At 37.1% G+C, this 22,500-nt stretch overlaps 1 protein-coding gene across 1 annotated transcript in view; it reads right to left on the bottom strand.

The window, feature by feature from the left end:
* Nucleotides 1–4,015: 4,015 nt before the first annotated feature.
* Nucleotides 4,016–22,500, bottom strand: part of LOC144960234 (uncharacterized) — a 63,162-nt gene continuing 44,677 nt past the window's right edge. Inside the window, exons 17-20 of the mRNA XM_078893232.1 lie at nucleotides 20,259–20,383; nucleotides 18,989–19,654; nucleotides 9,282–16,128; nucleotides 4,016–4,121 (exon numbers count right to left, since the gene is read on the bottom strand). Coding sequence (XP_078749358.1) covers nucleotides 4,111–4,121; nucleotides 9,282–16,128; nucleotides 18,989–19,654; nucleotides 20,259–20,383 — 7,649 coding nt within the window. The 3' untranslated portion in view covers nucleotides 4,016–4,110. The remainder of the gene's footprint in view (nucleotides 4,122–9,281; nucleotides 16,129–18,988; nucleotides 19,655–20,258; nucleotides 20,384–22,500) is intronic.

Below are 22,500 nucleotides of genomic sequence, written 5' to 3' on the forward strand. Positions count from 1 at the left end.
TTGAGCATGTCGTGTAGTGGAGATTGCGCTATATAAATGCTCTGGATTGGATAGGAACTCTTTGCGATTTGAGCACGTTTTGGTGGAGATTGCGCTATATAAATGCTCAAGGTAGACTCAAGGGACCGACGTGCACTTATTTGCAGGTCTGACAACCCAATTCCTTGTGGGCTCATTGTTGTAATAAAAATCTTGAAAAATATGACGCAAAATTATATTGTCCATTACAACAACAATGTTAAAGTAGTCCCATAAGGATGTTCGCATGTCAGACCTGCATGAATATGCACACGTCGCCAGGGACTGACTCATTGCGATTTAAGCACGTCGTTTAGTGGAGATTGCGCTATATAAACGCTCAAGATTTATACATAAATGGATAAAATGAAAAACTAAAAAAAAAAAAAAACAAAAAAAAAAAAAACAAAAACAAACAAACAAAAAACAGACAATGAAATAATTCAATACGTTTATTTATCTTTCTACCACAACAATTTATCATTAAGTCCAAAAATGGGTTTTAATATCTATGATGTTATCTCAATAAGACATAGAAGAAATCAAACAAAATAATATCATGATAAGTTGATGTTATTACCAATGACAGCTAGTGAGAAAAAAAAAGTATTTCTAACACTATATTATTATGTTAATTGAAATAGACTAGATACTGTGTAGGGCGTTATTCATGGTCATTATTCCTATGATGATGGTGGTGATGGTGGTGATGATGATGATGGTGGTGGTGGTGATGATGATGATGATGATGATGATGATGATGATGACGACGATGATGATGATGATGATGATGATGATGATGAGGATGACGACGACGACGACGACGATGATGATGATGATGATGATGATGACGATGATGATGATGATGATGATGATGATGATGATGATGATGATGATGATGATGATGATGATGATGATGATGATGATGATGATGATGATGATGATGATGATGATGATGAAAAACAATATTAACAAGATGGAATAATAACGAAACAAAAACAAAAACAAAAACAAACCCAGAATAGCAGACGTATACTTTTATTAATCACGAACTCCATGATGGTTCAGATAGGTTCAGAATAACAATATTTAGGCAAAATTGGTTAATTCAATAATAATTATTTTTCGTATTATATAGATCGACGTCAACGGTATTGTTATCAAATAATTAATGTAAGTTATTAACTAGTTAAATTTTGTACGATGGAAAAACAGGTATTTAAAAATTTGGCCAGAAAACTCGTCCTTCGAGTATCGATCAAGTTAAATGACCCTCACCTTGGCAAAAATTCTCTCCCTTTGAAGACATTGGAAAGTCTCAGGTTTGAGAGTTCTTTTTGCCAAGGTGAGGGTCATTTAAATCGATCGATACTCGAAGGACGAGTTTTCTGGCCAAATTTTTAAATATCTGTTGTTTTTTTTTTCGATCCAGTTTTCGGAAGTTAAATGGTTATTCATCCATTGCATATTGGTCTCATTAATATCAATAGTATATAATATGTATACTGGTATATAATATGATATTGGTTTGGGTATATAACATGATTTTAAAAGTAGTACCACCACAACAATGCGTCTTTAGATAGTATGCTCTTGGCTAAAAAATTCACAACATTGCCATCCGGAAGTATAACGGACCAAAACACAAACTACTATGTGTAACCTTAAACGTTTATAGTCTGGATAATACAGTTAAGTGAAAATTACTCGTAAAAGTGGATGGCAAAAAAAAAAACAACCCAAAAAAAATAATAAAAAATTAAAACAAAAAACAATAACAAAGACCCGAGTGACGTCAACTTCATTCTATCTATAAGCAAGAGGAATATTCTTTCGGAAAATAGAGTGGGGCTGGTACTTATGCTGATATTAACAAGAAATAAAGTGAGTTTAAAAAAAAAAGGGCCAGCGGACAACAGAGAATAAAAAACAAAAAAAAAAAAACAAAACAAAAAAAACAAAATAAAAAAAATAAACAAAAACAAAAAGCAAACAAACAAACTTGCGGCGATGAGGATTCGAACCCACGACCCTACTGCCTGTTACGGTAGTTCGCCTGGCCACGATTTAATGTATTCTCTAATTTGTCCTCTGATATCTTTCTACAAACGTCATTTCTTGTTATTATCGTGATAAATAGGATCCATTAGTCTGACGTCACGTCCGCCCAACAACGAGCAGCGTGGTTCTCAATGAAGAAGATCGGTACTTTTTATTCTTCATGCTGGCTAGTACTTTTTCACATTTCATGTGATCAGAATGTATAAAAGTCAAAACATGATCAGATTTATAATGTTTTCTAATCTGGACAAACTTTTATGCTATTTCATAAGGGCGTCCGTCATTTTCCCGATAGTTTAGAACCAGTTACTAAGTTACTATGCTCATTACGAGGGAAGTGATGTCACGACTGTTGAACACTATTGACAGGTACTGATTCTGTAGCTACAAACTATCAAGGCGTCATAAAAATTACGGGGAGATAATTCAAAACAGACCACGTGATCTTAGTGACGTTTCGGTCCAAATTGTTAGATTATTAATATTATCATAAATGGGAAGTATAAATGACGGGCTGACTATAAACAGTACGGAATGAACATAGATATATCAGGTTAAAAAAAAATAGAGCATAAAATGCTTAACAGGAATGTTTCGGGCTTAAAACTCTTCTTCAGGCAATATACTGTCTTTACTTGACTAAAGCTTAGCGTTCATTTCATCATTACTTCCTCTTGCCTTTTTTCTTTACAAAAATGTCTCTCAAATTATGAATGTTATTATCGTTGTTAGTACTTAAGTAATATTTGCATTAGTAAAACAATTTGATATTCTTATAGCAGACAAATTTTTCGACATTATGTGTAAAACAAGAGCATTATGTTATATGCTTTTATAACGATACGATACAATCAAGGTTAATAGATTGTCAAATTAATTTCGTAAAACAATAAGAAATTATGGAGTCACCACTAAAAAATCACGACATATAATTTCTGGGCCAAAAAGTTCGTGATTTGAGAGCATGCTATTCAAACCTCTTATTGGTTTTTTGTGTTGTTGTTTAACGTCTAAATAAATAGATGCCAAATCTTTACGTTTGGTCACCCCCCCCCCACCCCAAATGAGAATTGATCTTTTATTTTCTTTAAATCTCTATTTAATCAGCGTAATTTTAAATTCTTATTATTCATAATTTGCATTCGCGAAATCTGCTAATACATTTAGTTAATTTCTTCATTACAATGACAATATAGATGGTATAAAACATAAATTCATATTATATACAATCTGTAGTTTAACAACAATAATATTATATGCATAGATAGAATAAATATGATTTACATACGCAAAACGATATTACACGTCAATAGCGGTGCTCAATATGTTATCAATAAATTGAAAAGTATAATTTATGTACGATTATGGTTTCATTTAATACCTTTCCCCAAGACAAATTGGATTACTTCCTCTGTTATATTTTTAAAAGTGGATAAAAGCAATTTTGAACCAAATTCATTCTAATTCTAATGCATTTTCTTTTTATGTTTGATTATAGATATAGAATAAATCTTAAAGAAATATTATTAACATTTTAACATTTTGTTTTGTTTTGAATGAACTTTCATCTGTTCTGTAACCCAGAAGCGATGCAATTCCAGGCGAATGGTTGATCGACAAACGGTTGTTTAGACACAGATATACTATATTTTTAGGCACAGATATTGCTTCAGATACGTACGGTTATTTCGTAGATGTGCTCATGATTTTTGCCTCTATTTCGCGAGGCGACGAAAGAAACATAAATAAAAAGAACAGGCTACTTGGGGTGAAACATTTGGCAAAAATTCGTCGCATTCAGGCGTATGAATACAGAGGGATTTTTTTTCTTTTGCAAAGAGCTAAAGTAATAAGGTATTGAAAACATTTTTGTCATTTAATGGAACGCAACTACTGGAATTTCACCAGAGATCTGGATGTGTCGCTTGTGCTGGTGGGCGGAGTCAAGATGATGACGACATTAAGTATTGAATATCACGTGATTTTTCTCATCGTCATCCCATCAACATTTCGTTGTATTCTGCCTCGGCTTCAGTTAGCTCCTGTACGGATGAACAAAGGATGACATTTTAATAGATAATGATATAACCATTGTATATCGTATCAAAATAGTAATATGTGTCATTGAATGGGAAGAACATTATATCAAAGTCTGTGATATTGTATGGGCACTGAAGATAGAGTAGAACAAATGAAAAGTAGATGAAGATGAAAGTTAGGAGGTGGAAAAGAGAAGTGGAAAAGGAGAGTAAAGGAAGAAGAGGAGGAAGAAGAAGAGGAGGAGGGGGGGGAGAAGAAGTAGGGGAAATAGGAGGAAGGGGGTGGAGGAAGCAGAGAGAGAGAGAGAGAGAGAGAGAGAGAGAGAGAGAGAGGGAGAGAGAGAGATGGATAGATTGATAGATAGATAGATAGATAAATAGATAGATAGATAGATAGATAGATAGATAGAGAGAGAGAGAGAGAGAGAGAGAGAGAGAGAGAAGACAAAGAAGAAATAATTGATCCGTTCAATATGTCATAAGGCTCGAATTGTTCTTCCATTTCAAATCATGCAGAAATGTTTCACGATATTCGGTTTTTGGATGCGAGATACGAGGACTACATTTTCCATTAAACTTTTAATAATCAGTGATAAAGTCAATTCCAGATTTAGAGAGAAACAATTGAGAAATCATGACACACATATGTGACCCTTTGTCTCGAAACGGTATTATGTCGGGAAGAAATAGACCCCGAAAAGTGACTTAAGAACTAAATGAATAGTAAATACCAATTTTTTAGTTTTTGCATTGTGAGAAATTGTCCTCATTCTATAACATAACAAATCTAAACAAACCCCAAGTTTCATGGTTTTGTCAATAAATTCAATTTTTGCACCAAAGACATCCCCACATAATACCGTTTAAAGACGATGGGTCACATATCAACTACTGGATTGTTGCAAACCCTTTGTTTTCTCCACAGAAATGCTGTTAGAAAACTGATTTAGGTGACATTACTCTATCAGAGAAAACAAATACACGAAAGGTACCGGCTTATCATTCTCAATTTGATTAATGACCTGAAAATGAAAATGGACATCATGTCCTAATGGAATGTCTAAGGTACAACCAGTTGAGAAGGAACTTCTGGCCTGACCCAACCCCATACTCAAAGAAGCTGTACGGCAGTGAGGACGACCTCATGACCACTGTGGGCTTCATTCACCAGACCGGACTGACCATGTGACATGACGGGAACGAAGAAGAAGAAGAAGAAGAAGAAGAAGAAGAAGAAGAAGAAGAAGAAGAAGAAGAAGAAGAAGAAGAAGAAGAAGAAGAAGAAGAAGATTAATGACCTTTTGCTTATATCGACAGTTGCAATATCATAAGACGTGTGAGTCAAAATATACCAAGGCACAATATTTACCTAGAACTTGTGTGCTTGGCTTTGATAGTGTCAATTTTGTCCTTATTTCTTACTAGCCATCCCGTGGCTGAAAAACTGGAACAGGGCATTTTGAAATGAAGGGCTCACTCCATGATAGTGATAGCCATCAAGCCCGTACGCCTCTGCAAATTGCCTCCGCTGTCGCTGCTGTTGCTGATACTCCCAGTATCTAGCAAAAAGATAAGGGTCAAATTCGCCTGCCTCGGGTGGTTCTGGTGTTTCCCTCGCATATTTTTCCCATGGAGGGGGAGTGATCTCAACAGGTGGGGGAGGTGTAGGGGGTGTTGGTGGAGGGGTTGGTGGTTCGACGGGCGCCGCCTCAGTAGCCGCTGCCGCTGCCGCTGCTTCTTGTACTGTAAACGTTCCTAACTGCTGTTTTTGTTTAGCTCGCATCTCCAGCAGAATACGCAGCTCATCCGATGTCATGTTAAAGACGTCAGCAATGATGGAGTATGACGTGTGAATGTCGACCTGTGATTGGTTCTGAAAGGTGGACGGTGAATTATTGGACACATTGTACTGGTGGTAGGAATATGGATAAAGAGAAGAACCGTTTGAGTTATAGTAAGGATAATTATAACCAGAATTGTTATAATAGTTTGAGTTGTTATTGTTATAAACAGTCGCGTTCAAATTACTAAGTTGTTGTTGTTGTTGTTGTTGTTGTTGTTGTTGTTGTTGTCTTTGTTGTTGTTGTTGTAGTAGTAGTAGTTGTTGCTGTTGTTCTAACAACTGTTGTTTCTTTAGTTGTTCAAGTTTTTTTTGTTCTTTTAATTGTTGTTCTTTTAGTCTTGCCTGTCGAATGTGACCTGCTAATTTCTGTTTGAAAGCTTTGCTAGATATTGCCTTTTTCATAAGACTTTTTAAGAAAGCGTCAACATTTGTGTAATTCTTTGCTTGTTCTGGTATTTTCAATCCCGATTTCGTGCTTAAGAGATGTTCCTTTAAAAGAGCTTTGATGCTATCTTGGTTGAGTGTACTTGGTAAAGAAAGTGACAACGATTGGATGTTTTGTGTTTTGGGTGCTGTTGTTGGAGCTTGTGATTGTTGTATAGCTGGAGAATTTAGTTGTTGGGGTTGTTGTATTATAGGTTTTGGGGAGGGAATTGGAGACACTTTACTTGAATGTTGTGTATATGGTAGACTGGGCACCGCATGCCTATTTTGTTTCCGATTTGCGTTCTGAATATTGATTGCTCTATTTGTCTGTGGATTTTGCTTTGGGGGACTCGGATTTGATTGGACAAAGTTGTTTGTTGAAGTTGGTTGGTTTGTATTTTGTGATGTAATTTTGTTATTGTTGCTGTTGTTATTATTATTCTTGTTGTTGTTGTTGTTGTTGTTGTTGTTGTTGCTTGTGGGAGAGAAGAATATACCATTGGCTGGGTTTCCGATGTGACTATGAGCGTGTGAATAAAAACTGGAAGTAGGACCGACAGACGGCTGGGTTAAAGTTCCGGGTAAAAGGGTAGGATTTGGTGAGATAGTCCTGCTTGTCTGACTCATCGCCAGCTGCTGCAAAGCATTTAATTGGTTTAGCAAATCAGTTTGTTGCGCAATTAGTTGATTTAAATTTTGGGGTGTATTTGCCAATAGCCCGGGCGTAGGTCTATTTAAGGGACTATTAAAAGCTGAATTGGTGTTTTGTTGTGTTTGGGATGAAGAAGAAGGTGTAAATGACGTTTTGGGTGACATCTGAGATTGTATTGGGGATGCTGGAGTCCTTGGCGAATGTGCAGGTGAAAATGATGGCAAGGAAGAGGGCTGATTTAGTACTGACGATTGTCCACCTGTCTGTGTTGGACTTCCGTTGTGAGTGTTCGTGGCCTGGTTCAAGACAGGTTGACTCAGTGTACTTTGTTGCTGTGGTTGTTGTTGTTGATACCGTTGTTGCTGTTGATACTGTTGTTGATACGGTTGGTGCTGTTGATTTTGTTGTTGTTGGTGGTACTGTTGTTGATATTGTTGTTGTTGTTGGTTTTGCTGACTGTTCTGCTGTTGTGGTTGATGTTGTTGTTGATATTGTTGTTGGTTTTGCTGATTGTTTTGTTGTTCTTGTTGTTGTTGATATTGGTGTTGCTGATATTGCTGCTGCTGTGGCTGAAAATTTTGCTGTTGTTGTTGAGGCTGTTGCCATTGGTTTAGCGGTTGTTGTGGCTGCTGCTGCTGAGGGTATACATTATTATAGGTGACTGATTTGTTTGGGGTTGTGTAAGTCTGAACTCTTGCTAATGTGTTGGGATTTTGAAGGTTGCTGTATTGAGTATTCATGCCAGCCTGATCATAAAAATTTATGTTCGGTTCACTAAAGGTATTTGATTGCGTATTTTGTTGTTTACGTGTCATTGATTGAGTATTAAAATTTGTTTGAGTATTGATATTTGGGAAAGCACTGTCAATATTTTGAGACTTTGAAACTTGTTGGAAATTCAGAGTTTGTTGATTGTTTGAGATTTTTGGCTGAACATTTCCAATTTGTTGAGAAATAGTACCCGACGGAATATGACTGTTTGGAGGAGTGTTGGCATTTGTTTGATAGTTTATGTTTTGTTGATTGTTGATGTTTGTTTGGCTGTCACTGTTAGGCTGTTGGGTTGGCATTTGCTTTTGGAACAATTTTGCTCTTACTTGGCGTAACATTTCTGTGAATTTTGTTTCGTTAAATTTGGGACTAATAACCAAGCCTGTCGGTGGTGAAATTATATGTGGTTGGATTGATTTTGGCGTGATGAACTGATTCGATTCTTGAACAATATGTGTCGGGGTGTTGATTGCTGGTGAAGCTTTGTTGATATTTTGATTAAAGTTTAATGGTTTTGCTTCTGTTTGTTGTGGTTGTTGCATCTGAGGTTGCTGCTGCGGTGTTGGTGTTTTTGAATTTGTTAATTCGTTGAAGTCCGTTGTTGGTTGTTGTAGCAATGGTGGTGAAGATATTTCTTGTATAACAAATGGTTGCTGTTGTTTTATTGGTTGAGGTACAGTGTTAGGAGAAAATTGGTTTAAACGTGTGTTTGGTTGCTGTGGCTCTGGCACTAGCGACCGTGATTGCATTTGTTGTTGAGGCGATGATGGCCCGATTCGTTTTGAGATTGTTATAGGTTGAATTTGTTGTTGTTGTTGTTGTACTTCTGTCTGCGTTGAGGGCAAATTAAAAGATGGTGACAGTTGTTGTTGCTGTTGTCTTTGTGGTTTCTGCGGTGTAACGGAGGACAACAGTGTATTAGGATCAAGGCCTATCCTCTTGAAAAGCTCCGCTGGCGTCAGAAGTGGCTGTTGTATTTTGGGCGAGGGTTGGGTGGATAGAAAAGATGCTGCGGCTGTTGAAGCGGCTGCCGTGGCAGATGGCGCTGCAGATTTGGGATTTGGAGATGAATTTAACGCTAAAGCTTGAATCGGTTGTGAGGATGATAGTTTTGGTGATGATAATGATGATGGTGATGATGGTGAAGATGGTGAAGATGATGAAGATGAATATGCGGATGATGATGTTGGTGATGCAATCGATTTTGTGGAAAGTGGCGGTGATGTTATTTTCGATGGAGATTGTAGATGTCCAAGTCCCAAAGTAGGAACGGATGAGGATGGCGAGGACGGGGCTTGTGATGTGGACGATGACTCGGATGCCGGTGATGATGGACTAGATTTGGAATCTGTGTTTGGAGATATGGACGACGATGGTTGTCGTCCCTGTATTGAAAATGCTGAGGAGGAAGACTTAGGATATGTTAAAGTTTGTGATAATGCAGGATTATATCGAAACATCATTGCATTACCTCCAAACATGTCTGCTGACACGGGCTGTAGCTGGGCATCCTTTGGCGCTGGAACACTCCTTGAAAATTGCGACAGTCGGGAAAAGATGGGCGCTCTGTTTGGACCCCTCATCTGTGCAGTGCTGAAACTTGCTAAGTTCTCGCCATCTGAAAATGTAGCTGCCTTGTCCGTCGATGGAATAATTTTTGATGAATTTTGTAAACTTGGTGTCTTGGCGTTTGTATTGGCTTCTAACACCTGATGGCTTGTTATACTTTGGTCTTTGGTGGATCTTAATGGAAAAGTGGACGGATTTGCTTGGCTAACTAGAGGAATTGATTCTCCTTTGGGATTGCGAAACATTGTAGGATTATTGCTGTTTAAGCTATCTGGCTGATTACCAAAGTATCTTGCAAATTGACGTTTCATCATGGTCGAAAAGTGTTGCTTGAAACGCCTTTGCATTAATTCTTGTAATTCTCGTTGTTTCTGTAGCATTTGTTGTTGACTCATTTGATTTGTTCCCTGATTCTGATCCTGTTGGGGTTTATAATGTGCCTTTGGTAACTGATTTTGCTGTTGTTGAGTTCTTCCTCCTAAATTCTTTTGAAAAAGGTGTTGCCGCTTTTGTTGTAGTTGTTGCTCCAGTTCTTTCAAACTATTTTTGATTTGCTGCGGTTGAGTATTTACTTGTCCAGGGCTAGTAACGTGAGACGGATCAATAACATATGCACTATCGCTACTAACTGACTTGGATAAAGTGTTGTTTTCAGGAGAAATGCTTCCACCACGAGCCATGTCTAAAACTTGTCGAAAGCTTGGTAACGACTGGACGTTACCGGATGATTGTTTTGATGGATCGGGTGAGCTAAACACATTTGGTTTATTTGTAGAAGGGGTTTTCCCTATACTTGATGTGCCAGACAGCCACGATGTGAGTTCTTGTTTCTGCTGTTGTGTTAATTCCTTTGTAGAGCTTGTTTCGCCATTTGCTATTGGTTTAAACGCCTGCCTTCTGGTTCTAATGGGAGCCATTGTTCTTAAGTCATTTCTTTGATTTGTTCCGATATTTCCAAGATTCGATGTGGTATCTACAGGACTAGCTGATGGTGAAATTGTAGTGAATGCAATGTCCAAGCTATTTCCAATGTTCGTGATTGGTGCCCAGGGTTGATTAGTTGGAGTAACATTATGTTTTAATTGTTCAGTTGTTTTTGCAACGCGTTCAATTTCAGCAAGAAGAAAGTCTGGGATTTCTCCAGGAAACGAATTTCCTTGTAACTTCTGGTAAATGTTTGCAAAGAATTGAGATCTTTCAGATTCAGCAGCTGTCGGTGATACTACTAATTTTGTGATTTTTTCTGCGAGGCGATGTTTTTGATGTTGGGATAGCACGTTTAATGACATTTCTATTTTTGTAGGCGAAGAGAATGGGATGGGCGCCGATGACGGGGTGGTTATAACATCATCGGAAGGAAAGGATGTGTGTGACAGATATGACTGAGGTGTAGGCAGACCATCCTGGTTAGGGGGTAACGAATAAAGGCCATTTGGATTAATGTTTTGAGATGCAGTGCCTATGTTGGTGTCGGGAGTTCGTGATAGTAACAAAGAAGGATGCTCTTGTTGTGGTTGTTGCTGCTGCTGCTGCTGCTGCTGCTGTTGTTGTTGTTGGTTTGTGGTCTGATCTAATGGAAAGGCTGTTGCTTTATTCTGATTTGACTGAGGATCGGTATTATCTTGCTGCTGTTGCTGTTGTTGGGCTGTGGCCGGCTCTAATGGAAAGGTTGTTATATTTTGATTGGACTGGGTATCGACATTTGGAACTAATTCTTGTTGTTGCTGCTGGTTATGTTGCCATCGTTGTTGTTGTTGCTGTTGCTGTTGTTGCTGCTGTTGTTGTTTTTGCTGCTGCTGTTGTTGCCCTTGCTGTTGTATTTGAAAACCATATTGCGGCCCTTGTTGTGATTGTACTTGAACGACCGGATTTGAAACCCCATTGATTCCTTTTTTAGAATCTTCTTGCATAACTTGTGAGACGATCCCCGAGTTTGATTGGACAAAGTTGTTGAACAGACGAATGAAGTTGTTAAACTGTTGCACCGACTCAAACTGAGGCATTTTCATATTATTAGTGGGCGTGGTTTGTATAGCCAGACCGTTTTGATTGATGGGAGTTTCAGGCGTGGCTTGAGAGGGCCCGTATGAAAGAGCAGGGTCCACTGTATTCTCAATGGGTGAAATATTTACTGTATCAGAGTTTGTATGGTCCAATGTGGGCGTGGTTAAACTCTGTCCATTGAATTGATTTGCATTGAACAAAGGTTCATTTCCAATGCTACTTTGTTTTGGATCTTGAATTTCATTCTGCATATAACTGTCAGCGTTGTAATTTACATTGTTGCCAACCACATTGTTTATATCGGTTTGGTTGTTATCGTTGATAGTGTTGATGTTGTTGTTGTTGTTGTTGTTGTTGATATAAGTGTCTTTCATGAAAAGAGCATTGCCCTGATTCGTGTCACTGGAAACGGTGTTAATTCCCAAATTATCGACAGGGGTGACATAATTAAGCCCTGTATTGTCAATGGTACCTTGCGAAAGACTATTGATTTGTGTTGTTGGGGTTTGGATGCCAAGTGGATTTTGATTATTTTTTGGCTGGCTTGTTACGAAATTATAATTTGTAACTGACTGTTCGGGTTGGGAGTACAAAGATGATGGCAATGAAGATGTTGTTGGAGAAAGAGATGATGAACTGAGAGAATTTAGCTGATTGTGGCTGATACCATTTAAATCCTGACTAATTTGAGAGTTAGAAAAGATAGAATTGTCCTGGTAGTTTTGTTGTTGTTGTTGAAGTTGTTGTTGCAGTAGTTGTTGGTGTTGTTGCAGTTGCTGTTGGTGTGGCTGATTTATTTCACCTTTAGCACCACTGTCCTTTGTTTTTATATCCGTCACCAACCTGGTTAGCGACGACATCAAAGCTGTGAAGTTTTTGCCGCCCGCCTCCACACCTTTTCTCCAAGCAGCCGCAGCTGTTGATGCAACGGTGGCAGTCGTCGAGGGTAGGGATGTGGGGGTCGGAGATAGATTAAACCCCCCTGGTGATGCCGTTGTTAACGCCGGTCTCATTGCATTCATCTGATAAGTATTGTAGACAGATTGCATTCCTTTGTTGTCGATGTAAGGGTTAACGTTATACATGTGTCCAAAGTTGTTGGGGTCTGGATTGGTAATCGTAGCGCCAGCACCCTGGTTGCTGTTGCCGTTACTACTGCTGGTGAATGTATTTTCTCTTTGTAGATCGTTCGTGCCTGCGATTATCCCCTTTGGGGTATTGGAGTTATCTAGCGATTGTTGAGTCATTCCCTGCTGAAATTGTTGGAAGTAATTCATACCCCCGCCGTTCTGTTGTGTATTGCCGTTAAGTAACTGATTTCCTTGGGGTGGTGAGTTGATATTTGGCGAGTAAACGTTTCCGGAGATCACTTTTTCATTCTTTGTGTCTGATAATTGGAGCGGACTTTTCGGAGCTGTTTCGACTGATTTAGTATTGATATTGGTAAGGACAGGGGGAGGGAGTGTTGATGGTATCTCTAGCATGGATAGAACTTCCGGAAGAGTTAGGTTGTACATCCGGGCAATCGTTGCCGCCATTTGATTTGTCTCAACATTGAGTTGAACCGTTCTTTGTTTTTGGTCGTTGTTAAAGTTATTCTGTTGGTTACTGTTATTTTGCTGCATTGGTTGCCCCTTGATAGTATTGACATTTCCTAATTCAGGTTGCTGGCTCGCTTTGTCTTGTTGTCCTTGAACGATATTCTCCGGGAAGTTTTGGGATGACTGAATCTGACTATTGCTTGAACTGAGGTTCAACTGTTGTTGTTTAGAGTCTGACGTAGAATTGTTTGCCTCTGAGTTCATATAAGGGGTCGGCGTTGATCTTCTAGCTGGCGGCGAGGGGTGGGCTGAATAGTGCTGGGAATTATAACCATATTGGTGCTGCGGTGCATGAAATTGCTGTTGCTGAAGTTGTGACAGTTGTTGTTGTAGTTCTTGTTTGTGTTGGAAGAGATTTTGGTAATCCGCAGCTAGCTGAGTTTGTATGTTTTGTGAATTTTGTTGAAGTAATTGTTGCTGAAGAAGATTGAGCTGCAATTGATATTGATTTATTTGTTGCTCCAGAACTTGTTGCTGCTGTCGTTGCATCTGTTGCTGTTGAAGAATATGTTGCGGGAGATGTTGTTGATTGAGCTGTTGCATCTGTTGTTGTTGTTGTTGTTGTTGTTGTTGTTGTGGTTCTTGTGGTTGTATCTGCTGTATTGGTTGTGTTTGTGGTCCGAGTGGTTGTTGTTGTCCTTGGTTTTGATTCATGTTCGTTTGTTGAAATATATCGCCTACGGCTTGGACAAGCATGTTCGAGTTTATTTGAACTGTCGAACTAGCAACCGGTTGTTGAAATTTGTTGTTGTTGTTGTTGTTGTTGTTGTTGTTGTTGTCGATGCCATTGAGAGGGTTGGTATTTGTCGGTTGGTTAAAATTGTTCGTTGGCTGTTGGGGTGAGATGATATTTGACTGTTGAAGGAAATTGTTATTATTTATTTGCTGCTGTTGACCTGCGTTAATTGGCTGTTGCTGAGCTAAATTGTTATTTGGTTGTTGTGGGAATAAATTGTTGTTTTGCTGTTGTGTTGGATTGGGAATTAGATTGCTGTTTGGTTGTTGTTGTTGTTGCTGCTGCTGAAACATTTTATTATTTGATTGCTGTTGAGTTAGGACCGGATTGTTGTTGGTTTGTTGACCGAAGTTGCTATTTGGTTGCAGTGAAAGGAAATTGTTAGTATTTTGTTGGTAATTTAAATCGAAATTGTTATTTGGTTTTTGTGCTAAATTGTTATTTTGTTGTTGTTCTAAATTTGCATCTGATCGTTGAACAAAATCATTTTGTCTTCGTAAGTTGTTGTTAGATTGAGGATTTGCAAAGTTGCCCATGTCAAAGTTATTGTTTGGTTGTTGTTGAATAGGGAGTATATTGTTATTTGATTGTTGTTGAAATAAATTGTTATTTTGTTTCTGTTGTTGTTGTTGTTGAATTAAATTGTTTGGTTGTTGTTGTTGGATTAAATTGTTATTTGTTTGTTGTTGCTGTTGAAGTAAATTGTTATTTGGTTGTTGTTGAAACAAGTTATTATTTGATTGTTGTTGAAGAATGTTGTTATTTGGTTGTTGAAGTACATTGCTATTTGATTGCTCTTGAAGTACATTATTTTTTGGCTGTTTTTGTAGAAAGTTGTTACTTGGTTGTTGTTGTTGAAGTAAGTTACTATTAGGCTGTTGTTGAAATAATTCATTATTTTGTTGTTGTTGAAGTAAATCATTGGGTTGTTGTTTGAAAAGATTATTACTTGATTGTTGTTGAAGTAAATTATTATTTGGTTGTTGTTGAAGTAAATTATTATTTGGTTGTTGTTGAAGTAAATTATTATTTGGTTGTTGTTGAAGTAAATTATTATTTGGTTGTTGTTGAAGTAAATTATTATTTGGTTGTTGTTGAAGTAAATTATTATTTGGTTGTTGTTGAAGTAAATTAGTTATTTGTTGAATCAAATTAGTATTTGGTTGTTGTTGAAGTAAATTATTTAATTGTTGAATAAATTTGTTATTTGGTTGTTGTTGTTGTTGTGCTTGTTTGTTAATTAAGTTTTTATTTGAATTTTTAAATAAATTGGTGTTTTGTTGCTGTGTAATTAAGTCATTTGACTGTTGAAGTAAAGCGTTGCCAGTTTGTGGGAGAGTTTGTTTATTTGCTTGTTGTTGAATAAAATTGCTATTTGGTAAATTGCTGGATTGTGGAATTGAATTGGTATTTTGTTGTTGCTGACCTAGATTGTTATTTGCGTTTTGCTGGAATAAGCTGTTGCCCAAGAGTTGCTGGATCAGATTATCATTATTAATATTATTATGAGCAAAATTGTTTGAGGGTTGTTTTTGAAATAGGTTGTTATTCAAAGATTGACCTGGCCCATTGGTTGCGGGTTGCTGAAGTAGATTCGTATTTGGTTGAATCACATTTTTGTTTGGTTGTTGCTGGAATGCGTTATCGTTTTGTTGAAGTGAATTTGTGATTTGCTGTTGAAGTAAGTTTTTAATTGACGAAGGCTGTTGAGGACTGGCGGTAGGAACTGTTTTTGAATATGATTTTTGTTGCATTAAATTTGTTATTTGATTTTGTGATAAGCCTAGCTGTTGAACTAAACTTGATAATAAATTTGATTGTGGGTTTTGTTGATGGAGTGGGTTAGGATCATTTTCTATTCGTGAATTAGGTTGCGCATTGGAGAGTAAATTTGTGTTTAGATTTTGATTTAAGTTTTGTTGAGGATTTGTTTGCAGAAATGTAGGAGAGGTGCTAGCTGGCGGATTTGATTGTAGTTGTAGAATATTTAGCACAGGGTTGGATTGAAACAGTGTTTGAGTTTTTGTGAGCAAATTTGGCGATGGTTGTTGGGTCGGTTGTAAGAGAATTGGCGTATTTTGTTGAAGACCAAGCGATTGTTGTTGTAATACGGATTGCTGCTGCTGTTGCTGTGCCGCTGTATCCAATCCCAGTCCTTTGTGAAAAGTTTCAAGCAACTGAGCCGCTTGTTGCTGTGTTATTCCGTACATTTGAGCCAGGCCTGCAATGACGGGTTGGCTTAGTTGAGAGCTCATTGCGGGAGATAAAGAATTGGTGGGCAATGGCTGCTGTTGTGACGTCACGGTAGATCCTAGTGTTGATGACATCAATGGAGGAATTCCATTGGTCGATCCCAGTCCGGTAATGTCAAAGGTCAAAGGTAACAAAGCCTCGTTTATGCCGCCAGTCTGCAAGGAAGAAGAAATAAAAAGCTGTCCGTCCACGAGGCATGGAGATGCAGGGCGTTGTAAAAGATTAACGATGATGGTGATGATGACGACGACGACAACGATGATATTAACGAAACGAAAAAAACAACATGAATGTGAACGTGATTTGTGATTGTAATAGATAGAACATGGATGGAGATGAATTGGCCATTTCCTTGTTGTTGTTGTTGTTGTTGTTGTTGTTGTTGTTATTGTTGTTGATGTTATATTTGTTGTTGATGTTGTTGATGTTGTTGTTGTGGTGGTTGCTTTTATTTATGTTGTTGTTATTGTTGTTGTTGTTCTTGCTGCTATATTTGTTGTTGATGTTGATGATGACGTTGTTGTTGCTGTTGTTGCTTCTATTTATTTTGTTGTTATTGTTGTTGTTGTTGCTGTTGATGATCATGTTTTTGTTGCTATTGATGATGTTGTTGTTATTGTTGTTGTTGCTGTTGATGATGCTGTTTTTTGTTGTTGATGATGTTGTTGTTATAGTTATTGTTACTGTTGATGATGATGTTGTTATAGTTGTTATAGTTATTGTTGTTGGTGTACCTAACTGTCGCGACGTAACAGATTATAACGCGTGTGTATATTCGTAGATGTTTTATTTTGCCTTTGTGGAGGAGATTGTATATTATGGATGTTTGTGCACTATGGGTGTAAACATGAGGGTTCGTGTCTGTTGTATGTGTTTGTATGTGAGATAGATAGATAGATAGATAGATAGATAGAGAGATAGAGAGAGAGAGAGAGAGAGAGAGAGAGAGAGAGAGAGAGAGAGAGAGAGAGAGAGAATATGCGTTAGTGTAACACCAAAGAAAAACTAACATATTAAAGTCAACAGTGAGTTTGACCAATATTTTGTGTGTGCAAGGGGTGTTACTGTTATGATATGGCGATGAGTATAACGTCTATTATTCCACCCCTCCCCCTATAAATAGTAACGCGTAATGATATCATGTTTACAATAATAATTTGTGACGTCAGATTATCAATAATTAAATTAAATGTCATTAAAAATCAGATTCTTCAAAAAGAAGTACCATTTATTAAATGTTTTTGAAAATGTCTTTTATTCAAAGATGACGAAATCGGAATTGACTGAGGGGTGGAATAAATGATTTCTTCTACTCTTGCGTTTTGGAATTCGAACTATGTTCCCATCGCGCACTTGAAAGCTCGTGCAATGGTTGGGAACACGTCGTCCGGAATTCGAAAAGAAAAGAATGTAAGAATCGTATATTGTATTGAATATATAGATTTACCAAGCATGCAACAGTAGTGAAAATTGTAGTATTCCATCCCATAATTTACCCTTGTAATTTGAATTTGAATATGAATGTGATATTATGTGATCAAATGAATAACTAAATAGATAAACTATAATAAATATGTAAATAGAGCAATATATAAAAAGAATGAATGAATGTATGAATAAATGAATTATAGAATAAATAAGTGAAAAAGTGAATAATTCTTAAATGAATTAAACAATGACTTGATAAATAAGTGATACACTAAACCAGTAAATAAATTAAATAAAAAGATAAATTAATAAATATATATATATATATAACAAAATAAATAGAGAACTAAATAAACAAATAAATAAATAAATGTATGAGTGAGGAAATACAATACTCAATACAATACTGAATAATTAATTAATTAAATAAATAAATATTTAAATAAATAAATAAATAATTAAATAAATAAATAAATAAATAAATAAATAAATAAATAAATAAATAAATAAATAAATAAATAAATAAATAAATGATTTGATAAATAAAACAAGGCTATATGAAAATAGTGAGAGTTATATATAAAATTATACATATATATATATATATATATATATATATATATATATTATATATATATATATATATATATATATATATATTTATATGTCGATTTGGTTAGTACCATAAAACACATATTATCTTTAAAATTAAATTTCAACACACTGTTCATAACGACAGAGATATTATATAAAATGTATTTTTTTTTCACTAAGATGGTGGCCAAGTGGACAAGATGATATAGAACGAAGTTGACGTCACTCAGGTTTTTGTTATTGGTTTTTTTTTGCCATTCATGTTTACGAGTAATTATCACTAAACTGCTATAACCGTTCAAGGTTACACATAGTTTTGTGTGTTGGTCCGTTTTACTTCCGGATGGCAATGTTGTCAGTTTCTTAGCCAAGCGGACACTATCTATAGCATTTCACTATCAAGCAGAGGTATTGGGTTTGAAATCCATTTTCAGCAGCTCTATGAATTTATCATTGGGCAAGCGATTCGATATATATTTTGCTTATACTTCTGCACAGCATTAAATAAAATACATTTTTCAAATTCTCTTTATTCATGCCAAAGGAGAAATTTGTCTCTAGGGTCTATTCCAAGGGAAGACTGGAATAACACAGGCGTCAGCCCCAATGCAGCGTCGGAACCAACACAGAAAACAGATCGAGAAAATCTCGTGATAACTAGTCACGCATTTGGAGGTATAAAAACCCCCCAATAACATTGACCAGATAGAGGTCGATTTCATTCACGTTATTGTTTATAAACAACCAATTATGTTTGTCCGAGCGCGCGTATAAAGGTGTGTCACAAATTCCATGTTTTGATTGGTCAAAAATCTACTGGTTATTTACCTTAATAAATAGTGTTCATTGTTTTGGATAAAACTAAGGGACACAACCGATGCCAAATGCATTCCTTCCCCTTATACAAAATGGAGAAGAAGAGAATTGAAATTTATTTCATAATAAATCAGTTTGAAAAAGGAAGTAAAAATTTTATGAAATCAAAACACTTACCATTCCGGGTAGTGGAACAATCAAATTTGGCGGGAGGGGCTCGGGGGTTTCCACGTAAAAAGGTGTAGTAGGAGCCATCTGAGCTTGTGGGGTCATCCCCATGACCCTTCTCGTTGTTCCAGCTGGGCCCTGGTTAAAGAAAGGTGTCCCCGTTGTTGTTGTTGTTGTTGATGTTGTTGTGTCGTTGAACGTCGATAAATACGTTCTGTGTATCAGTGACGTCAAATCTCCCGCCAAATTCAACTTGGTTGCAATCTCGCCCAGTGTCATGTTGCCCCAGTCGGACACACCCAACATGCCTAAAGTGCGATTCACATTCACGACGGATCCGTTAACGACCGTCAGATTTGCGGAGAGTTTCTGGATCATGTCAACTGTTGGTGACGACGTTGTTGGGAATGATGCGGCGGCCATCGTTAAGTCTCCGGTGAGAGGGTTATTGAAATTGCTGAAGTTGTTGTTGTTGTTGTTGTTGTTGTCATTGTTGTTGTTGTTGTTGTTGGCCGTGAGTGGCGAGGAGCTCAGTTGTCCCAGATTGGATAAGAGCTTAGTTGCAGATGACAACAGTTGTGGGCTATTGACGGTCGCTGACGCTGGTTGCTGTGCGTTTTGTATGAGGGCATTTAGGACGTCTTGAGCCAGTCTAATAAGTTCAATATTCACGGGCTACAAACAGAGAAGAGGAAGAAAGAATCACGGGTTATATCGGTGTGAATTTTGACCTTCAACAGTAAGATACAATCACAAAATACTTGATGACCATAACCTCTATCACGACCACCAAGACTGCAGTCGACACTACTACTACTACTACTACTACTACTACTACTACTACTACTACTACTACTACTACTACTACTACTACTACTACTACTACTACTACTACTACTACTACCACTACCGACATCACCACCACCACCTCCACGGATTATGATGATAATAATAATCATCATCATCAATTCCAAAATCTGTGAGATTATATGTGGCATTGTGAGGCGTACAGGGCCGCTCAAAGTTGAGTCCTAGGAAAAGGCCCTTTAGGCACATTCTTACACCGTGAATACGTGGCCCTCAACAGCGTTCTCTGTCAAAAAAAAAATATTGTAATATCGCCTTACGGGTGTCCAGTCATATCTTACATGTTAAGCGTTGCTGTCGGCGAAGGAACTCTTGTAAAGCGCTTTGAGCACGTTTAGTGGATAGTGCGCATCATAAAAGCTCAAATTTAAGTTGAAAATAAATATTTTTACACTTTATCTTCAATCCTTACCGCTTTAGGAGCCGGCACAGTTGGGGCCGGTGCTGTTGGGGCTAGGAGTACGGGGGCCTTTAGCATGGGGGACTTCAAGTTCAAGGTCGTTATATTGGAGATGGGCGTGGCGAAAGTACGGTTTACTGAAAAGGATTGGATAATAGAAATAACAATAATAATAATAATAATAATTATAATAATAATAATAATAATAATAATAATAATAATAATAATAATAATAATAATAATAATAATAATAATAATAATAATAATAATAATAATAATAAGAAGAAGAAGAAGAAGAAGAAGAAGAAGAAGAAGAAGAAGAAGAAGAAGAAGAACAATTATGAAAGATTAATTAATTGATTTATCTATTAGTAGATGGATAAAGAAATTAATGATAAATACATTCAAATGAATTTAATAGACTAAGATCCGAACCATTTCGTGTTGAGCGACCTTCACCTTGCAATCTCTTCGGGCGACCTTAGTACGGCCGTGGCCTTCAAGGTACGCCTGGGGTTGCAGGATTTCCTACCTATGTACCTCACACTCCCTCTCATTGGGCATGATCTACAGATAGTATGCAGATGACGTCACTCAAGCCTTTGTTATTGTATTTTGCCATCCGCGTTTGTGAGTGATTCTGACTATAGTGTATTAATCTGACTATAAACGTTCATGGATACACACAGTTTAGTGTGTTGGTCCGTTATACTTCCGGATGGCAATGTTATGAGCTTCTTAGCCAACCGCATACTATCTATATTACATGTCCATGTGCTCGAGGTCATTGGTCACATTGGAATATGTGCTCAAAGTGACCCGAATAGTGAAAAGTGTTCACAGTTTGTTTTTTTTATATCACGATTGGTCATTTTGTTCAGCTTGACACATGGGTATGTTTACAACTTTCATAAACAAAGCAGCGTGTTTACATTTCTGAAGGAATATCCAATCGTTGGACAGTAACAAATCATGTGATTGATGACTTGGTTGGACGAAAACATGAATTTAGATGGCACCCATTTCGGGATGTGAAATCATCTTCTGAGAATCTATATAGATAGTTCGAAGTTGACGTCACTCAGGTCTTTGTTATTGTTTTTTTTGCCATCCGCGTTTATGAGTAATGCTCACTGAACTGTATTAACTTGACTATAAACGTTCATGGATACACACAGCTTTGTGTGTTGGTCCGTTATACTTCCGGATGGCAATGTTATGAGCTTCTTAGCCAAGCGCATTCTATCTATAGACACCCTAGTCTGGAGGGTTGAAGATCCCTTCCAATATAACATCCATTTTTTAAAACACTTAAATAGTGATCTTGTTCTTACTATGGGCCGATGCAGTCTGTTAACTCAATCAATCCTAGATATTTTGCTACTTTTGAAAATTGGAAGAAAATCTTTTAAAAATGAGCATGTTACAAAGATAGTTTTATTCAACTACCATTAACATGTAAAAACTTATAAACATTAGCTTTGATACTACGCCTATAATTTGTCTCAGAAAAATGTAATATAAATAGGTATGGGGTGAAAGTAACCCTGGGTAAACTACGGATATGTGACCCTCCGTCTCAAAACGGTATTATGTCGGGATGATTCAGACCCCAAAAATTGAATTTAGAGGTAGAATGATGAGAAATTGGAGCTTAGAAGTTTTTGCAATGCAAGAAATAGTCTTTATACTCCACCATGACGTACATAAATTAAACCCAAGTTGGATATTTGTGGCTATGAATTAAATTTCCCTTACCGAGTGGATCCCGACATAATACCGCTTCGATACGGTGGGTCACATATAGTCGGTGTTAGGGTTAAGGGAGTTCACCTCACCCCAGAGGACACCCCTGTAGTTATTCCATTATTATTATCAGAGATGCGCAATAGGATTCAATAGTCCGATGTCACGCCGCCCGGCAACGGCGGCCATCTTGGTTCTAAACAAAGAAAATAATTACTTTTTATTCTTCATGCTGGCTAGAACTTTTCACATCCCTTGTGATCAGAATGTGTTAAAGTCAAAAGATGATCAAATTTATGTGTTTTTTCCCCCCTCTGGATACGCTTTTATGCTCCCCGGAGAAATATTTCATACGGGCGTCCGCTATTGTTCCGATAGTTAGAGCCAGTGTTACTAAGTTACCATGCGTCATTAGGAAGGAAGTGACGTTACGACTGTTGAAGAGTATTAATTTCGTTTCTAAAAATGTCTTTATTAATTCATGGCATAAGGGGAACAATTCAGTAAT

The sequence above is a fragment of the Berghia stephanieae genome, chromosome 15 (genome assembly GCF_034508935.2).
Source record: "Berghia stephanieae isolate SIO BIC M18660-M18661 chromosome 15, UCSD_Bste_1.3, whole genome shotgun sequence".
Classification (NCBI taxonomy): Eukaryota; Metazoa; Mollusca; class Gastropoda; order Nudibranchia; family Aeolidiidae; genus Berghia; species Berghia stephanieae.